Source organism: Haemaphysalis longicornis, unplaced genomic scaffold, assembly GCF_048455015.1.
Source record: "Haemaphysalis longicornis isolate Haplotype H1 unplaced genomic scaffold, Haemaphysalis longicornis Haplotype H1 scaffold_1, whole genome shotgun sequence".
Lineage (NCBI taxonomy): Eukaryota > Metazoa > Arthropoda > Arachnida > Ixodida > Ixodidae > Haemaphysalis > Haemaphysalis longicornis.
The window spans coordinates 57,209,004-57,229,726 of NW_027526203.1; the positions used below are offsets into that span (position 1 = coordinate 57,209,004).

Genomic DNA, 20,723 nt, shown 5'->3' on the forward strand with positions numbered 1-20,723 from the left:
TTGTAGTCATTTCTCGTACACGTAATGCGGCCAGTGGTTAGTCTAGGCACTGCCCTTTTATAATTAGTTGAAATTTTCCCGCTCCGGTGACATTGAGATTTTTGACGGCGTTTTTTGCGAGCTGAGGTGCGTGTGTTTTTGAGGAAGGGGGCGTGGCTGCTGCACTTGAGAAAAAAGGATGCAGGTCGTGGTTAGGCTGCATTACCATAATATATTTTTTTTTTTTTGTCAAAAGGCTCCTGGCAAGTCAAACACCAAATAATGCGGTCAGCTTTGTAATCCGACAGCGTTGAGAGGTGATAATTACTTGAAAATGGCCCCAGCTATTCACTAATGATCTTTGGTTCGGGCAAAGGGCAGCTTTATTCTCCCAAAGCTTATTTCTGATGGTCCCCCGCATGTCCAGCAAGTGTGCCTGCCATTTTCAACCAGTTTCCAGCAGTTTCGGTTTCGTTTTTGCATTGCGAAATTCATGTTTGGCGCTACTACGCAGTTACCCAACTACAAGCTCATTTGCCATGGTGCCTCCGTTGCCCGCTACTGCTCCCCAAAAAAAGCATGCTGCTCGCGCTTCCACTTTATCTACGCCTTGCTTCTGCGATGAGAGCTTCCGCTGAAAGTCAAACGATAACACGAAGTCGTCGGGTATCAGTTCAGACGAGGAGAACGCTTCCAATTGGCCTTGAACACCGCCAGCTGGTCACCGGCCAGTTTCGTTTCACACGAGGGTATTTCCGGAGGTCTAGTGTCGCTTCTTAGTAGTACTGTCTATTCTGACAAAGTCTCCAACAGCCTTGTATTTGTTTCTTTCCAAAATTGTTAGGTGGCGCTGCCATGTAGTAGGCTCGTAGGGCTGCACTTGCTTCACAGCCCGATGGCGGCTTGGTGAAAGCTTGCTGGGCGGGATTCTAGCGCATCGTACGTTATTCCTGCAAGCAGGGCTACCATAGTGAGTCAGAACATGATAATAAACCGCAAATGAAAGTTCTGACTGATAAGTGATCATCAGAACGTCAACAAGCATCCACCAAAGAGTTTGGTTCTCAACTCCAAGCGGATTTTTTCACATCGCTTGCTTGCCTTCAATATTGTGCCGGTCATAATCATTGACAAGGTGTTTTTACACCACGTGGAGGCTAATTTGGGCCTTTAATAATGTGAAACCACCAGATTTCTTCTAGAGAACCATCCAAAATAGCAAAATTTGAAATAGTGGTTGGGCTTCACCACATGGCACGGGCACCACGCGGGCTAACATTTTCTTTTATATCTGACAAACTGTACTGCGCAACTCAACTTTTTTTCTAGGACGGGTTTTTGAAATGTCTACCTACAAAATGTATATTCTAAATTTTTTCTACTCCTGGTCGTTTATTATACACAACTTACTTTTTTCTTATTTTCTTCCACGCGAGGACAAAAATTTCGAATTCGATATTTTTTTTCGCAATCATTATTTAGGAAAACATTATTAAAACTGGTGTCGTTGAAAAGCGCGTGGAATAATCTGCATTTTATGTCACTGCAATGTATGCCTAACCAATATGTATAGCACAAAAAAAATATTTTGTTGGACCTCTCAAAATTGGTCAATTTCCCGCGGTAACGAAAGAGTTAAACCCTTCAATCAATCAAATCAATAACTGAAAATGCACTGTTTTAAGTATTTTACATCTCCAGTGCTCCCTTACGTGATTGTGCTAGAGCAGTGCCATCAGCTGAGACTAGTCTGTGGTCTAACCATACTCATGATATTACTCAGCAAGTCTGGAGAACACCTGAAAAAAATGCTTCTGCAACTGTACTAGCAAAGAACTCCTGCGTATAATTCCTGGGGGTCATTAGGCAAGAAAACTCAAGTGAGGAACAATAGGCCAGCCCTGTCATTGAAAAGAATGGCATACAACCGATGTGTAGGGGGCAAATCAAGGGGGGGGGGTGCAAAGAATGATTTGGGCGTCGCAAGGTAATGGCGTTCGTCCTTATGTCCTGCAGTGGACATAAAGAGGCTGACGATGGTGTTGATCCCTTCTCCTGACATTGTCACTTGCTAGGATGCATGCACACGTATACAGGGTGTTTGTTTTTAATACGAAACATTCTTCATCTGCTACTTGCCATGCGATTGGTGTCTGGTCTGAGCAAAGGGCAGAGATGGGATTGGATGCCAGAGGTGAACTTGCCGAACAGATCCAGCACAAACATCAGTAACAAACTTGGGCTTAATTAAATGAATGCCCATTCGCTTGCTGAGCAATATTAAAAAGTGTTGCCGGAAAGGCAGTTCAGCTGAAATTTTGGGCGAACGTAAAACTACAAGCGAAACAGCATTGTAGCTAACCTCTGAAATATGCAACAGAGCTGTGCAACAAGGATTTTGGTGTTTCAGTTGTACCAATCGTTTATAATAAAAGGGCAAAAGTTGGGTAGGTGTACAGTCTAGTCCACTTATAATAACATCCAAGTGCCAAGGAAATCTCATCATTATAACCGATAATTGTTAAAAGCGGGTTGCAAAATGAAAAGATGATACAGAGCTCAAAACATTTTATTCACGTGCAAGCAAGGTCTTTTTACTGCTTATTTGTGGAAAAGAAGCTATAGTCGGTCAGCTTTGTTTGGTGCATGTGAAGCTGGCACACATCTTTTTCAAGAGCACCTATAATTGCTTCAGCTAGCTGAGCCAAAGGTCCTTGGTGCAAATAGGCCTCCTGCGCTGCCCAGGGGGCGCTGCGCAAGCGGCTTCCGGGCAGTACTTCCGAGTAGTACAAAGCTGCGCGGGTCCCATAGGATCCTGTGTTGACAGAAGCAAAATGAGCTCGATGCTCCCGACTGTTTAGCGACATGGCCATCAGCCCATTCCCGACGAGTCCGATCTCTTCAGGCGATCAACTTGGCATTAGGGGAAAAAGTTTTGCAGCGCTAAGTTCGTCTACAGCACCGACGAAAGTGCCGGGACCGTGACGGCGCTCTGCCACTCGCAGGTTCACCCATCGATGGTCGTATGAAGTGAAATTTGAAGTGAAACTTCTAGTTTAAACTAATACTCTGGGTGAAGGAGTTTTCAGCAACAGCCGATCAGAAAAGAAGAGTGACGCAATCGGCGATGATCGCGCTTTAAAAAGCCAGCGAGTCCGGCGGACCGCAGGCTCGTCTGCTCCGGTGCGCCGCTCTTTTGCGTACCTGCGCACTATGCGTGTACTGTCATTAAAAAGTGCTCGTTCGCGTCGCCGTTACGAATACATGGTGCAGCATTAGCTTGCCGTTTTGTTGCATGCCTCAGTGACAAAATTCAGCGGTCGTCAGAAGCCTGAAATCTGTTTTGCGATTCCGAAAGTAGTGGCCGTAAAACGTCGGGCAAACCGAGAGGCCGCTCGCTTTCCTTGTTTGCGCTCACTTTACTTAATTACGCTCTTGCATCATATATTCCCAGCTCGCACTTAATAGGCTAGAATGAGGGTCAGCAACGTTTTGAACTGAAGGGCCGAGTTGCATGCATCCGACACAGCGGAGGGCTGGACGGCAAATCGGGTGGGATGGGGAAGGGGGGCTTTGAATGCAAAGCGAAAAAATTCAGCGAATCGCCAATAATATTTGACAATATTCTGGCGAAGTGTCGAGATAGGGGACCATTCAACTGGAAGCGACCAATTTTCTGTTCTTGTCTCGCTGTCTAACTCCATTTGAGGACAAAACTGGCGTGTCGGCGTTCAGATTGTTAGCGATGAAGATAACCAACAGAGTCAGTGATGATCGAATGTAAATATTCGGGGCGGCGCCGTGTATGCGGCTGTGTTATGTTATGTAAGCAAATATAGAAGTACACATTTCTGCAGGCAGCGGGCGTGCGATTTGGTGATTGTTTTGCGTCCTTTAATAGCGATTAATTTGTTTATTTCACGCAATGCCTCACCTACTCGCTAGTATGAATGTACCCTGCCGTTCGTAAATCGTGCGGCGTAAGACGTTACGCAAGGATCATTTGGTTCGCGAAAATACAAAACAAAATTTCCACTCGTTTTCAAGGCGGTGTGAGGCCAGCAGTGTCAGCTGAGTCGGCTGTGCAATTCTTGGGTTCGCTTGCATGCTTCCGCCGAAGCAACCTTTTGCAGTTACCTAACGTTCCCTGTTTATGCTACTCGTGAACTTTCCTTTGTCGACCGCACGCAAGAAGAAAGAACGCTAATCGTCGTCAGGAAGTTAGACCACTCGACCTGGCGATACTGTCCCACACCGCGACGACCGCGACAGCTTGCTCAAAAGAAAGCCGATAAATCGGCTTGTTTGAGCGGATATTATTTTGTTTAGCCTCTACAACTACTTTAAGGGCTATTTCATACAGTGTGCAGTCATTTAAACGCACCATAAAGCGCTTAAACTAAGTACAACCAAGTTTCACTCTGCCTTGTAATTAAAAATGCACGGAGGGCGGCTGGGGTCGTCTGCTTTTGTACTACCCAGAGGCGTCGGCCACTAGGGGCGCTGCATGTCGCCAAAACTCCAGCGCAGGAGGCCTATGAAGACCCTGAGGGACAGTGTAATGCATTGGGCCTCCTGCAAAGACACTACCTGAGTAGAGTGCGCAACTACATTGTCAGAGTCGTCACTGTCATCGCTGTCTGCAGCCTGTATCTGAACGATCGTCTCTTCAGTGAGGCACTGGGACGTTTCCAAAACATCGGCCCTTACACCCCTTTGCGGAAAAACAGGGGCAGTTGAAGAGGCAGCTAGCGAAATTGAAAGTCACGCGCACATAACACAAGTGAACGCGGTGCGAGCAGGCACAGGGACGACGCCAAAGTGGTGGCACCGGTGCTGGGATGGGGGGGGTTCACAAGGAAAACTGCTCCCTTCCTCCTCTCGCTTCCTCGTAAGCGACGCGGTCGACTCGTTTTCTGAGGGGTGGGCAGGGGGTTGTACCGTGATGCGAGGCGCATTGCGCTGCGTGTTGTCAGCGTGGTCGGCATGGAGAGCCAACGGGAGCTTGCATTTTCGGTGCACTGTAACAGGATTCAATCATTATATCCGATACCGTGGCACCGGAGCATTGTGCCTAATAAGCCGTTTAATTTACCATAGAACGCATACGAAAGTGGACGGTGCCATAGTTGTTAATCGTTCTATCCGATTTATTGTTATAAACGGCATCATTATCAGTGGACTCGACTGTATTCGTATTTCCCTGTGCTCAGAGTTTGCGTACCTGAGCCACCCGTGCCAGGACGACCTGGTGGCCAAGGTGACGGAGGAGCGGGTGCCCTTCTTCAACGCCCCCATCTACCTGGAGAACAAGCAGCAGGTGGGCAAGGTCGACGAGATCTTCGGACCCATCCGGGACTTCGTATCCTTGCCCTGGCACGTCAGTTTTTTGTGGGGGGGAAGGGGGGCGGGGGAGAAGCGATGATCGTGGCCTAGTGGTCGGCACGTGTGCGAGTAGAAGAGGAGACAGAGGGCAGGCATCGCATGGCAGCGGCACAGCAAATGTCGACAGGCTCTTGCGACCATGTGGTGTGCGTCGCTGTACAAAGACACTCTGCCAGACAGAAATGATCCTTGAGTATACCACCATTCTTTCATTTATGCAAAGCAACTTTACCACACCTTTACACTGAAAGGGGTTCAGACCCTACGTCTAGTGAAGGCGGACACAGGAAGAGGGGACCCCTCACCCCACCTTTGTCTTCCTCCTCCCCTCAAATTTCGTGCTGCATGCTTTCAAGGGTTGAGGCAGCAATGCGTGCCAAGGTGGAACAAATGGAGGTGGCTGGTGGACAGGCAAAGTCATTGGGAAAGCCCTATAAAAGCTGTTGTGTTGGACTAGAGCTCTGTCAAGTGGCAGCTTACTTTCCACTGTGACCAAACCTGCACGATGATGATGATGATGATGATGACTTGGTGGCTGCCCCTTTATAGCGGGGGGACACTCCTGAGGGCAAATAATCCCCCTGACGTCCTAGCCTCAAGAGTTTTGTACGTCGTCTTCTTTCCTCACACTAACGGGCGCGTCTTCGCCATTCCTCCAGTCGACGCTTCGTAGTGCCGACCAGATTCGGCGCCACGTCACTAGTCACCCGACCCGGTGGCGCTCCACTCGCATCCGTGGTGTCGCCCGTGCCCAGTGTGCCCCCTGGCGGGGGATGTGTAGCGAAGCTCAGCGCCTCCGCCATGGTGGTGTCACTAGGGTGGTGGGGATTCAATTGTTCACAACGCAACACAATGTGTTCTGCTGTCTCCTCTTCCTCACCACACACCGCACACATCACCTCCTCCGCATCGTCCCATTTCCGCCTCCACAACCGCATCCTCAACACCCCAGCCCGCGCTTCGAACAACATTGCACTTCCTGGCAAGTTGTCGTAAAAGTGCTCCTGGGAAATGGAGTGTTTGTGTGATGTGTACAGACGGAGAGATGGTTTCGCCACGGCCCTGTCCGCCCATCTTCTCGTTTCCGCAGCTACCACTCGCTCCCGCAGCTGTTTCCCGCTCAGGCTGGTCTCCTTGATGTTATCTAAAACTGGTAGCAGCACCTCGTTCTTGTGGGCCAGTGCGCGCACCCTTTTCTTCCACCTTGTGGCGTCACCTGCGAGCAGCATGCACCGCACCCGGAGCATGTCGCTTAGCAAGCATGCGCGGATGTTGGAGCTGAGCTTGGCCACGGCCTCTCATGCCTCAAATGAGGACCAGCCCACATCCCCTTGGACTGCCTCATTTGGTGTCGACCGGTGGGCACCCAGAGCCAGTCGTCCCACCTCCCTCTGTCTTCTCTCCAACTACTCTCGGGTGGCTGATGACAGGCAAAGCACTGAATTAGCAAACGTGAGCACCGGAACGTGCACCGTCTTCCAGAGGCTCCTGACAACCTCTACCCTGCTGAAGGACCAGAGGATTTGGGCCCTCAGGATGTTCTGGCTGCGCAGTGCCTTTCCGCAAAGCCCCTGCTCATGTGCAGCCAAGTAGTCCGGATCGGTGGTCAAGTCCACCCCCAGGTACCGGTACGCCGCTGCAAAAGGGACAGGCTTCTCCTGCACTGTGAGCGCTTCTCCCTCTGGTAGTGCGCTCGTGTCGGCCCAGCGAAGTATGGCACACTTCGGTGCGCTGAACCTCAGCCCCAACAGCTCTGCGTGCTTGGTGCAAATGAGTACAATATCATCAGCATACATGAGGCCAGGTAGTCGCTGGTGGATTGTCCTCCCCTCCTCCGTATAAGTCCAATCAAAGCCTATTTTACTTCCCTCCAGCTCTGCCTCCAGATCGCTCAGGAACAGCATGAATAGCAGAGGGGACAGAGGGCAACCCTGACGGAGGCCCCGCTCGACACGTACGGGCTGGGAGCACACGCCCTGCCATTCCACGACCACTTCTGTGTCCACATACAGGCTCTGCAGCAATTTCACTACCTCCACTGGCAGGCCCTTGTCCTGTAGCTTCTTTCACAGTAAGGTGTGGTCAACCCTGTCATATGCCTTCTCCATGTCCAGGAGAGCAGCCCACAGTTCCCGCCCTTGCAGGCGGGCCACCTCTATGCACTGGGTCGGAACGTAGAGGTTGTCATCCAGCCGTCTGCCCCTGCGAAAGCCGTTCTGGAACTCTCCCAGGGCTCCCTCTCGTTCTGCCCATACCTGCAGCTGTGTCCGAAGGATCTGGGTGAAAACACGGTACAGCACCGCTGTGACCATGATTGGCCTATAGGCCTTCCAGCGTCTGCGATCTCCAGTTCCCTTGGGGATGAACATCATGCGGCTGCAGCTCCATTCTTTGGGCACCTGCCCCGTCACCAGAATGATGCCGAACATTTCACGTAATGCCTCACGCTGCCTTGGGGCCAGACATTTCAGCAGAGTTGCTGGGAAGCCGTCCAGACCCGTCGCTGTTCAGGCTGGTATATGAGTTAGAGCCCGCTTTAACTCGGTTTCTCCTACCGACCCAAGCCACTCTTCTAGGTCTGCTGCTCTGCTGCAGCCCCTCCATCCTGCCCTTGCCCATCTGTGTTGGTCTCTGTGCAGTCCTGCTTAGTGCATCCATGCTCAATCCCTTCTGAGGCGCCACTTGGGTGTTCTTCCTTGAATAGAGCCGCAACGACCGACACCATGAGCTCCCTGCTGTCCCCCTCCGACAGAAGCTGTCGAGTCTCTGGGTGTCGCAGCTGCTGTTTGGACTCTGCATGTTTGTGCGAGCGTTGGATATGCTGCCAGAACTTTCAGGGTGCCTCCCGCCCACTCCTTTTCAACTCTTCAATGAACTTCTTGTTCACTTGGCGGATACTGTTCTGTATGGTGCAGGCTGCCACATACTTCTTTTCTCTGTAGGTGTCCCACAGCTGTTTGCGAACTTGCTCAGGTTGCTGAGCCCATACCGCCGTCCGATGTTGTCGACATGCTGCCTTCCTCTCTTGTAGTGCAGTTCGGACAGCTGCGTTCCACCATCTCTTTGGACCATGCTTGGCATGCTGGTTTCGGCCTTGCTTCACCCTTTTGCGCAGCCTGCACATCTGGCAACAGGTTGCCAACTGTATGGGTTGCACTGTTGCATTCTTGAGAGCAATACGAGTAGTCAGGGAACAGAAGCACCTTTACTTTCCGGGTAGCAAAATATGCCTACGTAAGTGCCAAGTGTAATTCAGTGTAGTGCTACGACTTGTTACGATTCAGCGCGCCACTACACTGTGCACGCATGATACACGTTTGGTGCGCTGTGGCGAAGTTTTCGTGCACGGCAGTAAAGCCCGCCCTCCTCAAACAAGTTAGACATGCTGGAACTTGTCCAGCAGGCTTGGCACTCGTGAGTGACTCATGCTAGCAGCGACCGTGGCACGCATGGCTCATTGTCTCCCCAACTTCTCTTTGGGGAAGAATGTGCCAACTTCTGAGGACCTCGACACTGATTCTAGGGACATTTGAACACTGCAGCTAGGGAAGATGTGTCTTGTGTATTTGTACTTTTTTCGAGCTGTGCGCAAAGCGCTGGAAAGGCTGCTGTCCGTTGGCACTTCTGTGTGTAAATTCCGCCCTTTCGGCGACCCGTGTCAGATTGCTTTGCGTTCACGTGAGAGCGTTGGTCTGCCCGAGTCATCCCGTAAGCTTGCCAGCGGGCTGGTGTTCCTGTATCATTGCTACCGTCATATCGCCATGCATTGAACAGTTAACAGGGTTCGCACAGGTCCTTGGAAACCTTCAAAACCCTTGAATTTAGAAGTCCCTATTTCAAGGCCTTGAAAGTCCTGGAATTTTTAAATGGTCCTTGAAATCCCTTGATTTTCCTGGAGAGAATCAATGGCCCTGTCTTTTCATGAGAATTTAAAGAGCTTGTCGTGGATTTTAGGCGTCAACAAATGTAAAGAAACATCGTAACAATCAAGTTTCAGTGTATTGCGTGAAATTGCAACAAGTTTGGTGAATTTTCATTATGAGGCAACATTGCGAGCAGGCACTTCTCAATCCAATCCATGTCAGGATACAATCCAGTGAAAGCCGGCTTCTGTTCTCTATCTTGCATCTTCCATCTAGTCTGTGGACGCTTGCTCATTGCATGTTTGCTGTGCCTCATATGCTCCATCTGCGTTTGCTTTTACGTGCAAATGGCAGGCGTGTATATAGTGTGTACTGCCTTGCAGCAACACTCGCTGATTTAATTTCAGCTGATACCCTTTCTGACAAAGCAAGAGATGCAGGCGGGATTAACTAAGTTTTGAAATCAGACAGCCTGAGCAAAACATCAAGGAAAAAGAAAAACACCAACCATAAAATAAAAAAAGGTGGGGGAGCATTGACGAACCCGTTAGCACCTATCTAAACATGCACTAATGTGCTTAGGTATTGTGCAAGAAAAAAAATTTTGCACTGTGTTGAAAAAGTTATAAATAATCTCAGATAAAACGTTAGATTGGGACCTTGAGAATGTGTTTTCTGGTCCTTGAAAGTGCTTGAAAACCCTTGAATTCTTGCTTTTGAAGCCTGTACGAACCCTGAGTTAAGTTTCGCTCACGGTTCTTCGTCGTCCGGAACAGAGGCAGCTCTCCTGCTCGCCACTCATTCACCATGCTACCACTACATGATAGAGGCAGCGGAGCTCGGGTTGGGGATGCCTTCGCCAATGTAGCTGACTGCAGCCATTTTCCCAAGTAATTTCCCCTGTGGCTTATGGAGATTTGCTGACGTAAATGTTCAATAGTCACTAGAGTGATTTTTAGAGGTGTGCAAATATCGAGTTTGGGACTGGGAATAAAGCAAATAAAGCATGAAGAGTAAAAACTGACTTGCAGATTGAAACAAGTATTCTTGAATATTAATATTTTTGCTTTAGCATGTAGCTCTCACACATAGCTACAAGAAAAATGATAACTTAGGCGGTCAGGACTAACTGTTCATATTCCGTATAAGCCGGAATATACCGTATAAAGAAGTATATAGGTCGAGATTTTTACTGAAAAAATTTGCCAAAAAGTCACCCCTTGACCTATATAGTGGTCATTGGCATAATTCTAGTTGTCATTTGGCAACCGGGCAGCCCATCGAGCCCATCCAAACCACAAAAGCATCATCACAAGCACCATCAATCGGACGGGCCACCATCTTTGTTTTGTTGCTTCTCTCGCTGTCAGTGAATGTGTGCGTACTATTTTCTTGTTGCTCAAAATGAGTTTAATCGCTTGGTGCCACTTCACAGCAGTATTTAAACGAAAATTTGGAAGTTTTCCACGACGAGTGCACCTTGCGCCAGTTCGGTGCCACCAAAAGAAGTGCACGCTACTGGCGTTAGCTGAAGGGGCGGCTCTCGGTATGCAATGCTCAGAAGACCTTGTTTTAGCGCTGCTCTGTGCGCCTGTGGTGTTGTACAGAGCAGCGACTTTTGTCTGCGAGTTTCGTGTGACGTCTCTACGAATGGATACCCGAAGATGCTTGCTGGCTGCCTGCAGAGTGTCTCTCAGTACGGTCTGCACACGAGTGTCCCATGCTTTGTGCTCACTTCGCAATGACATGGTCTTGTGAGTGTTTAAGAAGTGCTGCTTAAGCAATTCCCTGGACTGCACCGAGGATGACTTGCTGTGTGGGTGACAGCCAGTGAGAAGCAGTCGTTCGACGACATTTAAGACAACTCCAACGAGAACTCCAACGAAACAAGTTATCGCCTTAATAAAACGATTTTGTGTACTTTTTTTTTTTTTTTTGAATTTTTGAATACAAGATAAGGGGGTTGACTTATATTTTGCATTATGCAGTAGGTCGAGTTCCTCACGTTGCAGCCGAGAAATTTTAAAGGAAATTTGAATTACGCAATCGTTTTATTGGGGCTATAAGCACTTGTTTTGTCTCGGGTACTCGTTAGAGCTGTCTTAAATCTTGATGGACGACTGTGCCGTCTCCCACACACCAAGTCGTCCTCTGTGCAGTCCAGGGAATTGCTTATGCAGCACTTCTTAAACACTCGCAAGACCATGTCATCGTGAAACAAGCGCAAAGCACGAGACTCCCATGCGCGGACCGTCGCGAGAACCAGTCTGGGCAGGCGGCCAGCAGATGCCTTGGGGTTGTCGCTGGTTCATTGAGGGGTCGCATGATGCTTGCAGACAAAAGTCGCCACCTTGTCCTTCAGTTTCAGGTGCACGGTGCAGTGCTTATGAAACGAGGTCTTTTAAGCGTTGCATACCAAGAGCTGCCTTTCAGCTAACGCCAGTACCACTTTTTGCAATGACACCGAGCTGGCGCTAGGCAGGCATGTTGCCGTTTACTGAGGCAAACTGGTGCCAAGTGCCTGAACTTACCTTGAGCAAGAAGAAAATAGCATGCACATGCTCACTTACAGCGAGAGACGCAGCAAAAAAAGATATCGCCACGTCGGATTGATAGTGGTGGCAATGGTGCCTTTGCAATTTGGATGGACCCGATGGGCTGCCTGCGTCAACGTTATTAGAACAACTCAGTTTCACAGCTTCCCATAGGCGCCCATTATCCGGCGCGGCCGCATAGCGTGTCGCGGGCGCTAGGGGCGCTGTAGGCATGCTTTGCTCCGCACTCCGCGCGTCGTCTGCTACACCGGAGGAAACGCTGTGCGGCACGACCGTGTTACCGCTCGCATTTCAAAGCGTTTCGCTGACCATAGTTTCGCTTTGCTAGCGGAACAGTTCGTGCCAAAGCAGCAGCTTCTTCGTATACATGCATTTCATTGTTGCTGCGCCCGTTTCCATCTGGTGGAATTAGGTATCTAGGCTACATCTATAGCTACCGTCGCCAGTACATTCTTATGTGGGCATAGGCGGCCTCGCGCGAGCATAACTGTAAAAAAAAAAACCCTTCAAAGAAAACGTAGATACAGTAAAACTTTTTAAAAGCACAGTGCTCGTTTCTGATGCCGCATAGTCATGCGCCGTTTACCGAACAGACTGGTCAATCCGATTTCGGTGTTTTTTCCTTTCCCATTCCCGTGAATCTTATTTGAAGATAACATGGTGAGAATAATAATACTGAGAAAGTAAAAATGGCAAATACAGAAGGAACATATATTTTCTTGCAAATCCAGAATAGTATTGCATCGTTCCCTGAGCAAGAAAGGCAGCTCAAAGCAGCTTAGCTTTTTTTCTTGCATTTTGAACTTTTTCCGTGACAAGCAGTTCACAGTTCGTCTTTTGAGAGAAGAAGTGCATGCGCATCAAACAATAGCATTTGATTATCTCTGCGGTGAGGAATTCATGGTGCTCATTACAACCAATTGCAGGCAGTGCAGTCGCATGAAGCCTGTCTAATACAATCCAGAAAATATCCCCGAACACTGCCGACGTTTCAAGTGTATCGTGCACAACCTCTTCTACTTCCTTAATTAATGCGTACAGCCGAAATGAGGCCTCTCGAAGGCATCCTGGCTTGAATGACCTCAACTCAGTCAGGTACCTCTGGTTGAGCTGTGTTTCCTTGGAGTTGAACTTATCGGGAGAAGCTGGGAGCAACGCACAGCATTTTTCGCACGCTATTGTTTTCGTAATTTTCTTGTGCACATAACCGGCTAGATAGTATACTACCATCTCATGTGCTCCATCTTTTTGGTACCCATGATCCCGTTCGTCACAGCAAACGTCCTCGGTACGGTAGCTTTTGCTTTGAGTGACTTCAGTGCTGTCAGTAATGCCAGGAGGCCTCTCCACACGAGCCACTCGAACAAGACGCACTTTCCGCCGATGCTTCCAAGCCGATTTCGTTCCGCTTTTTCGGTGATTTTCGCGTGCATGTCGTCATTCTTGGCTTAGATATGTGCTCCGGCAAGCCAGGAAAGAGACGCGGCAACGCTCCTGGCCCTAACTTCCAGTTATACCACGGGGAATTAAAACCTCCTGGCCCTTTACAACATGCTTGAAATACTTTACAATGTCCTGCTCTTCCAAATGTCTCTCACATACCTTGGATTTTTTCGTGAGGCGCCTGTCCTTGCGGTGCAGCATTTGTTCCCATTGTTTAAACTCCGTGGCCTTTCGTGGTGGGGTAAAAAAATGACGATTTGCGGCGTCATTTCTGTAGCCACTCGTACATCCCGGCGCAAAACACGAAGGCATTTCCACTACAAAAAAGCAAACATTCGGAAACCGGATAATTCAGGCGCACGTGTGTGCACGGAGCTAGAACATATAGGAGAGGAAACGCCCATTGCAGCCGGCGCAATCGAGCGACCAAATAATGTCACAATGATAACTATGGCCACCTACAGAGCTCCGCAGCTGCGGCGACGAACAATTTGACAGCAGCACCTGGTTGAATGTATTAAAAGCAATACTCTTGTTTGCAGCATTCGCCACAAGGCGTGAATCGATATGCGCTCGAGCTGCTGTGCGACGCGGGGACGGAACGCGCGTTTATCTCAGACGTAGCGAGCGCGCGCACGCGTGCGCGCGTCATAATTTGGCCGGTGCACTCAAACTCGCTTCGAGCGCATCGCACGCGAGATAAGGCCGTGCGTTTACAGGTTTTACATTTTTTTTTTTTTTGCGTTTACAGGTTTGTATTTTGATTTTGGGCTTGGTGCTCGCGCAAGATTGCTTACGCGTTCAAAGAAAATGCCCCTTTAATTCCCTCGTACCGGCCGGTTTAAATTTGCCAGAAAATTAATCGCGAAGACGGGCTCTTCAGCCTACGTTAGCGCAGAAGAGCGCGCGCACTCTCGCTTCAGCCACGGAATGTTTCGGCGGCCCGGCGAAATGCCGACGCGATGTCGCGGCCGGGTTGGACTGGGCGAACGCGAACAGAACGCGCGCCCGCCGTGGCGATGACTGCGCACTTCCTTCCCTTGCCGCCAGATGCCGAAAACTTGACGTTTGCCAAGTGCTTGTGACGTTATCAGGCTGCCCCAGGAACCTTTGTTTCCCCTCCTATTCTATTCTTGCTCCGTGCGTGGGGGGAACGAAATCGCTTCGAACGACGCGCGCCCGCCAAAGCGCCCGCCTGTCCGCGTGCCCGAGCAGGAGCAGGTGAAGCAAAGCGTGACTGCAGCGCCACTAGTTCGCGTGACCGCCACCACGGCCGCCTCGGGAGCGGAGCTGTGAAACTGAATTGTTCTAAAAACGTTGGCCTGCGTGGCCTGCCAGATGACAACTAACATTATGCTAGTTACCGGTATATAGGTCGAGGTGTGTCTTTTCAGCAAATTTTGTGGCACGAAATGTCAACCTATATTCCGACTTACGGTGCTAGTGGGTCATAAGAAAATGGCACCAAAAATTTTAAAAACAATTAATTGCAAAGCAGTCGAACAAAAGTTTGGTGTACATTTCCATAAAAAAATGCGGGTTCCTCAACATGCTGTGAATGTGGGAAGTATTCACAGCAGTCAATAACTGGTCCCTCCATTCACTGAAGAGGGCTTTGCTATTGTCTGGTATGATTTTACTGCTAGCGGTAACTCTCGATTCCTCACTCTTGCCACGATATTGACAGCAAACTTCATTTCGGCCTAATTTTTTACACTAGCAGCGTTTCACTTCAGCTGGCGTGCCTGTTTTGCCCAGGGTTTGCATGTTCTGCAATAGAGCCAATTCTTATTGCCCTATTGTTCGTAAATTGAGAATATTTGAAAACTTCAAAAACTGCATAGGTTGAAACTGCACTCCTAATTGAGTAGCAAACACTATTCAGGAAGTATTTGAAGTTTCGAATATTTGCCCACCTCTAGTGGTTTTCATTCAGTAGCGGCAGCAGCCGTATCGAGCAAACAGGAGAGGAGATTATGGTTGTCAAGCAGGGTCTGGATGCCCACTGCCTTGAAAATTGTTAAAATCCTAACCTCCTTTTTTTTAGCATCATGTCTCCCGTTCTTACTAAATTCAAAATGTGGATATGCAGTACGGCTACAATTTTTTTTTATTCAATTCTGCACTGTGGCCATTGGTGGCCCAAGCAAGAGATGTGGTGTACACAAATTATTACATTGATTGTAGAAATAGACATGAAGGTAAACATATAGAAGCACATTGCACAAAAATGCAAAGATGAGAAAAAAAAACAACAGATACGGGTGTGATTGAACAGAGAGGGGAAAAAAAGAAAAAGGTGGGGGTCGGGGTGAGGGAGCATTATACAAATCTAATAAAAGCGAAGAGTCAGTCTTGTAACCGTTCAATAAGGGTATGTGCATTTTTTGACTGAAATATTTCAGGAGTCAGCGCATTGGAGTAACTTATGGTACGAGAGAAAAAAAGTGTTCGAAGTTGTTTTGTGTGAGCAAATATGGGAGTGAATTTTATAGGGTGATAGTTCCTGGTTGTCCGGGATAAAAGAGGCTGTAGTACAATGAGGGGTCAAGCAGAAATTTGCGGTTCCATAGTTGGTAAAGAAACTTAAGTCTAGCTATGTTCCTGCGAGCTTGCACTGTCATTGTTTTGTTTATATTTATTAATTCAGTTGGGTTGTTTATATTCATTAAATGACGACGGTAGCGGTTGTAAATGAAACGTATGGCCAGTCTCTGAATTCTTTCGAGCTAATTGATGTCCTTTTTAGTCTGAAAGATCCCAGTCAATCGTTGCATATTCTAGAAGGGGTCTTACGAGCGTATTAAAAGCAAGCAGTGTTGAATCTCCCGTTGGGTATGGGGCGATTATCATCATTGTCACAAACAAACTCGTCGTGTCATAAAAGTTATCGTCCCCACTAAGGGCAGCCATGGCCCAGGCCTACCTTGCGTGGTTGTTCCGCTACATGAAGACCCGACCAGCGCCTACCATCGAAGTAGTTGAAAAGGCTGCAGTCACGCGTGAATCTCAGTCGTTTTATCGAACTGAAATTGAAACGGCAGAAGAAACCTTGCTGTTCCCTGCTTGTCAGTGCCAAGAAACAGCGAGATGTGGTCAAGAAGCAGTGAAGCCGCATAGTACTCTGCCACCCAGCACAAAAGCAGGCTTCTCAGAAGGTGAAAAGACTGAAAGGAAAACTTGAGGCAGCCGACATACTGATTGGGGAAGACCACTCTACTCGCTCCACCAAACCTACGGTTACACCAAAAATTTGAGAATTGCCCGACACCACCTTTATTACAGTTTATACAAACCTAAGGGACTGAAAACGCTTCAGCGAGCTATTCACACAGTTTGGTTGTCGTACGCTACGCCTCGGCGGCGCCTGGGTGTGCTGAAGACTGCTTGATGGCGCATGCATCGATGGAAATGGAAGAGGTGACGAATTCCACGACCGCTTCGCAAGGGCTGACTGCGGACAGAAAACCAAAGTGTTAGGATTGCGGATCCATTGTTCAACCATTGATTATCTTAGACACGGGAGGATGTTGAATCTCCCGTTGGGTATGGGCCAATTATCATCATTATCACGAACAAACTCGCCGTGTCATAAAAGTTATCGTCCCCGCTAAGGGCAGCCATGGCCCAGGTCTGCCTTGCGTGGTTGTTCCGCTACAAGCAGTTTGACAGGAGATGGCAAAGTCTTAATTTTGTGCCTCAAAATACCAAGTTTAGTCGTGCTGAAGCGCAAATGGTATCTGTGTATCGACCTTGTAAGTTTACTCATTAGTGTGATGCTGAGGTACTTGAAACTGCTAGTTTGGGGTCTTTGGACACCTCTAATTAGGTACTGGTCTAAAATAGGACATTTCCCAGGTGTCGCACCAGTTATCGTCTGTACTCGTGTAAGGGCTGCACTTTTTTTCCTAAAATATTGCCTGGGTGGGGTCCTTACACAAATCAGGCTGATGGCGGCCCGCTGCGGCTTTTGTGCTGTTTCTGTTGCTGCAGTAAAGTGTAAGAGAGACTCAAATGACACAGCAGAAGCATATTATTCTTACTCGCTTTCGCTTTCTTTGCTCGTGGAAGAGCTCACCTCGTCGGCGTCCTCCCATAGTAGTGGGCAGTGCAATGAATGGGGTGAAGCGGAGACGAGACAAACACAAGTGCTTACTAACAGCCAAATGATTTATTGCATCGGGGTGCCAGGTTCATACACTCTGGTCGACCACTCAAAACAACAAAGAAAAAAAATAGGAGGGGTGGAGAAGGAACAAGGGAAAACCGCACCAGATTCATTTCTAAAAAAGTAGTATATCTGTGCAGTATATTGGGCCGTTAGTGGGAGCAGAAGGTATGCGAGATTTACGAGGCTCTTTGCATTGTTCAGCACAGTGAAGATTGTATTAGTACAGTTAAACCTCGATGTAACGAACTTCAATGTAACGAAACCCTCGATTTAATGAACCACGGAATTTTTCGTAACTTCAAGTGTATGCACACCATGTATTTTCACCCTCTGTGTAACGAAGTCCCGTTTGCCGGAATTTCAATGTAACGAAGTTTCATGGAGAACTAGGCACGAAATTTAAGCTGTAGAGGTATATTTTGGGAGACGCAAGCGCCGAAATGGGGTCTCAATAAAACGCGAACGGCAACACGGGCCGCCCAATGCCGCGAGCCACGGGCCTGTGAGTGAGCCCCTTGCCTACAAACTGCCTGGCGTGCATACACGGCTGGCGCACTTTTTCTGTTTCTGTCATAGCTTAATCGTCTACGCGGGCATCAGCGTGAACCGCATGGAGTGTTTTTCCCGCAAAAACTCAAAACGCGCCCCGCAAGCCACAGACGCGTTGACGCAGCCGCAGAGAGCACCCGCGCTATGTGGGTAGCTCCAGCGACCGCTTCCAACCGCTCGCTGAAACGCAACTCGAGGGGCAAATGAGAGGAGCACGCGAGAAAAAAAAAAAAGCTGATAACGTTAGCGAAATTTTCACAGTAAAATCTCATGCACGCCGCTTACGAAAGCGCCCATCAAACATCCTCCGCGGTGATAAGCCTAAACGCCTCTTGCGGGGCCGCCGCCGCCGCCGCATGCCGCCGTTTTCCCCTTCGGTCGAGTTCGCTCATGCTTGTTGGGTTTCATCGTTCCAGCAGGCATTTGAGAATCTTTATGAGCCTTGTGCGCGCATTTTTTTCACACCCACGTCCGCGATTGCGCGCCGGCGGCGGCTTCTGCGCCAGGAAGTGACTCGCGCTGCACGCGGTAGTGGGAGGAGCCTGACCAGTTTCGCCAATGGGGAGGCGCGCAACTTATGGCGGGAGCTTCGAAGCGCTCGGGCATGCCGAGGATTTTTGATGGGTGCTTTCGTAAGCGGCGCATATGGCGCTTTACAGTGAAAATTTCGCCCACGTAATCCGCTTTTTTTTCCTCGCATGCCCCTCTCATTTGCCCCACGAGTTGCGTTTCAGCGAGCGGAAGCGGTCGCCGGAGCTACTCACATCGCGCGGGTTGTCTCCGCGGCTGCGTCAGCGCGCCTGTGGCTTGCGGGGTGCACTTTTGCGGGGAGAAAACGCTCCATGAGGTTCACTCTAATGCCCGCGTAGACGATTAAGCTCCGATAGAGACAGAAAGAGTGCGCCAGCCGTGTATGCGCGCCACGTTTTCTTTTGCAGGAAATGCTTCACGGGATGAACACTTCCCGCGAATTTCAATGTAGCGAAATTTCAATGTAACGAAGTAAATTACGAATTTTACCGACTTCGTTACATCGAGGTTTAACTGTACACCAAGAAAGAGATTCGCTATCTGAAAACTTGACTCATGTGTCCTGTCACCATTGCTGTGCATTTTATAGAAATGAATTAGGTACGGTTTTCCCTCGTTCCTTCTTCCCTGCCCCTCCTCCTTTTTTCCTTGTTATTTTGGTGGTCGACCAACGTCTATGAAACTGGCGCCCCGATGCAATAAATAATTTGGTTGTTAGTAAGCACTTGTGTTTGTCTCGTCTTCGCTTCGTTCCGTTCATTGTGCTGCTCCCTACTTTTAAAGATATGTACCAACTGGCTCAAGCTTCAACCCTTCTGAGGTCCTCCCAGAGGCGATCGTCTTCGGTACCGTCCACTGAGTTTGAAATGCTTGTCACCTTGAGGCTTTTCACAACAGTGCCAAATGACACCGCTCGCCACGCACTCAAAACCAGCTCGCAGACTTTTTGCAGCGATGCCCCCCCCCCTACAGTCGCCCGGACGGGGTGTTCCCATGATCGCCTGCAGCCATCCATTCCGGGTGGCAACGGCTGGTTAACGCTGACGCTGAGCGGCTGCAGCATGCATGTCATCCCGCCAGGAATCACGGCTAAGTCCGTTTGGGTGGCTGTGAGCCGGACTTTGACGCGCTCTGTCAGGTGACCTTGGAAGCTGTCGAGCACTAGGAGGGCTTTCCGTCATAGCAGGCCTCCCTGAGCAGGCCCAGACAGTCTTCACCCAGTCAACAAGTTCATCGGACATCCAACCTTACTCGTGCACACGCACAATAATTCCATGAGGGAACTTCTCCTTCGGGAGCATCCTCCTCCTAAACACCGCGTACGTTGGCAGCTTCCTGCTATCCGCCGTAATGCACAGCATCACGGTGCGTCTCTATCGCTCTGCACCGGTCGTGCGCATGGACACACTTCTCGCACCTCGAAGTTCAATCGTGGTGTTTTCTGGTGCATCAAACCACACGGGGGTTTGGTCCACATTTCCAGTTTGGGACAAATCGTAGTCATGCTTGCGCCTGAGATCATTCTCGAAGCGGTGAAACTTCAGAAGCTGGCTCTTGTACTGTATCGGAAGCTTTTGGCATATCGTCGTTCAACGGTGGATGCATAGCCCGTTGCGCTTCATGAACCGTGTAGTCCACCCCCAATTTTCTCTGAATTCTTTCAGCGGAATTTTCATGTGGCGGGCAATAGTGAGCGCCTTCACGCACATCATTTCAGTTGGAATGGACCTTTTTCCAGTACCGATCCTCCTAGCGGCCGCCACGCCGAACTAAAATTGGCAGCAATGCATGCCCACAAAAAGTCGAGCTTTCGTAGAACTCGTCCACAAAAAATATCCTGGTACTGTAGCCCCTTCCACACCAACCGGTCACCCGTGCCTTTCACGTGAATGTCACGGCAGCAGGCGTCGTTCCCGTGACTAATTTGCAGTGGTCGGTGCGCCCAGTTTTCTTTACTTTTTTTTTTTTTTTTCATTTTTGTTACTCCCTCACTGGCTTGCATGTGCTTCCAGCGTGGTCAGCCTCAAATGTCTTTGTCCCTTTCCCTAGAAAGCCCTTTTTGTGTGCACTTACGAACCCACTTCAAGCTGTTGAAAGAGAAAAAATAAAAACGCGCAGCGCTGGACAGCATAGCCTCTCCCCAAACAGAAAGCTGGGGGTCGCCCTTTTGTTTATTTTGCCGGAGGCGCCTGCCAAGAATGGCGAACCGGCAGCCCGCGCATGCGCAGATCGCTACTGGAAAAAGGT

The 20,723-nt window shown here is 49.2% G+C and overlaps 1 protein-coding gene across 1 annotated transcript in view; it reads left to right on the forward strand.

Annotated features, from left to right (window-relative positions):
* Positions 1-20,723, forward strand: part of LOC144176474 (uncharacterized) — a 41,626-nt gene that overhangs the window by 8,829 nt on the left and 12,074 nt on the right. Inside the window, exon 3 of the mRNA XM_077705213.1 lies at positions 5,193-5,341. Coding sequence (XP_077561339.1) covers positions 5,193-5,341 — 149 coding nt within the window. The remainder of the gene's footprint in view (positions 1-5,192; positions 5,342-20,723) is intronic.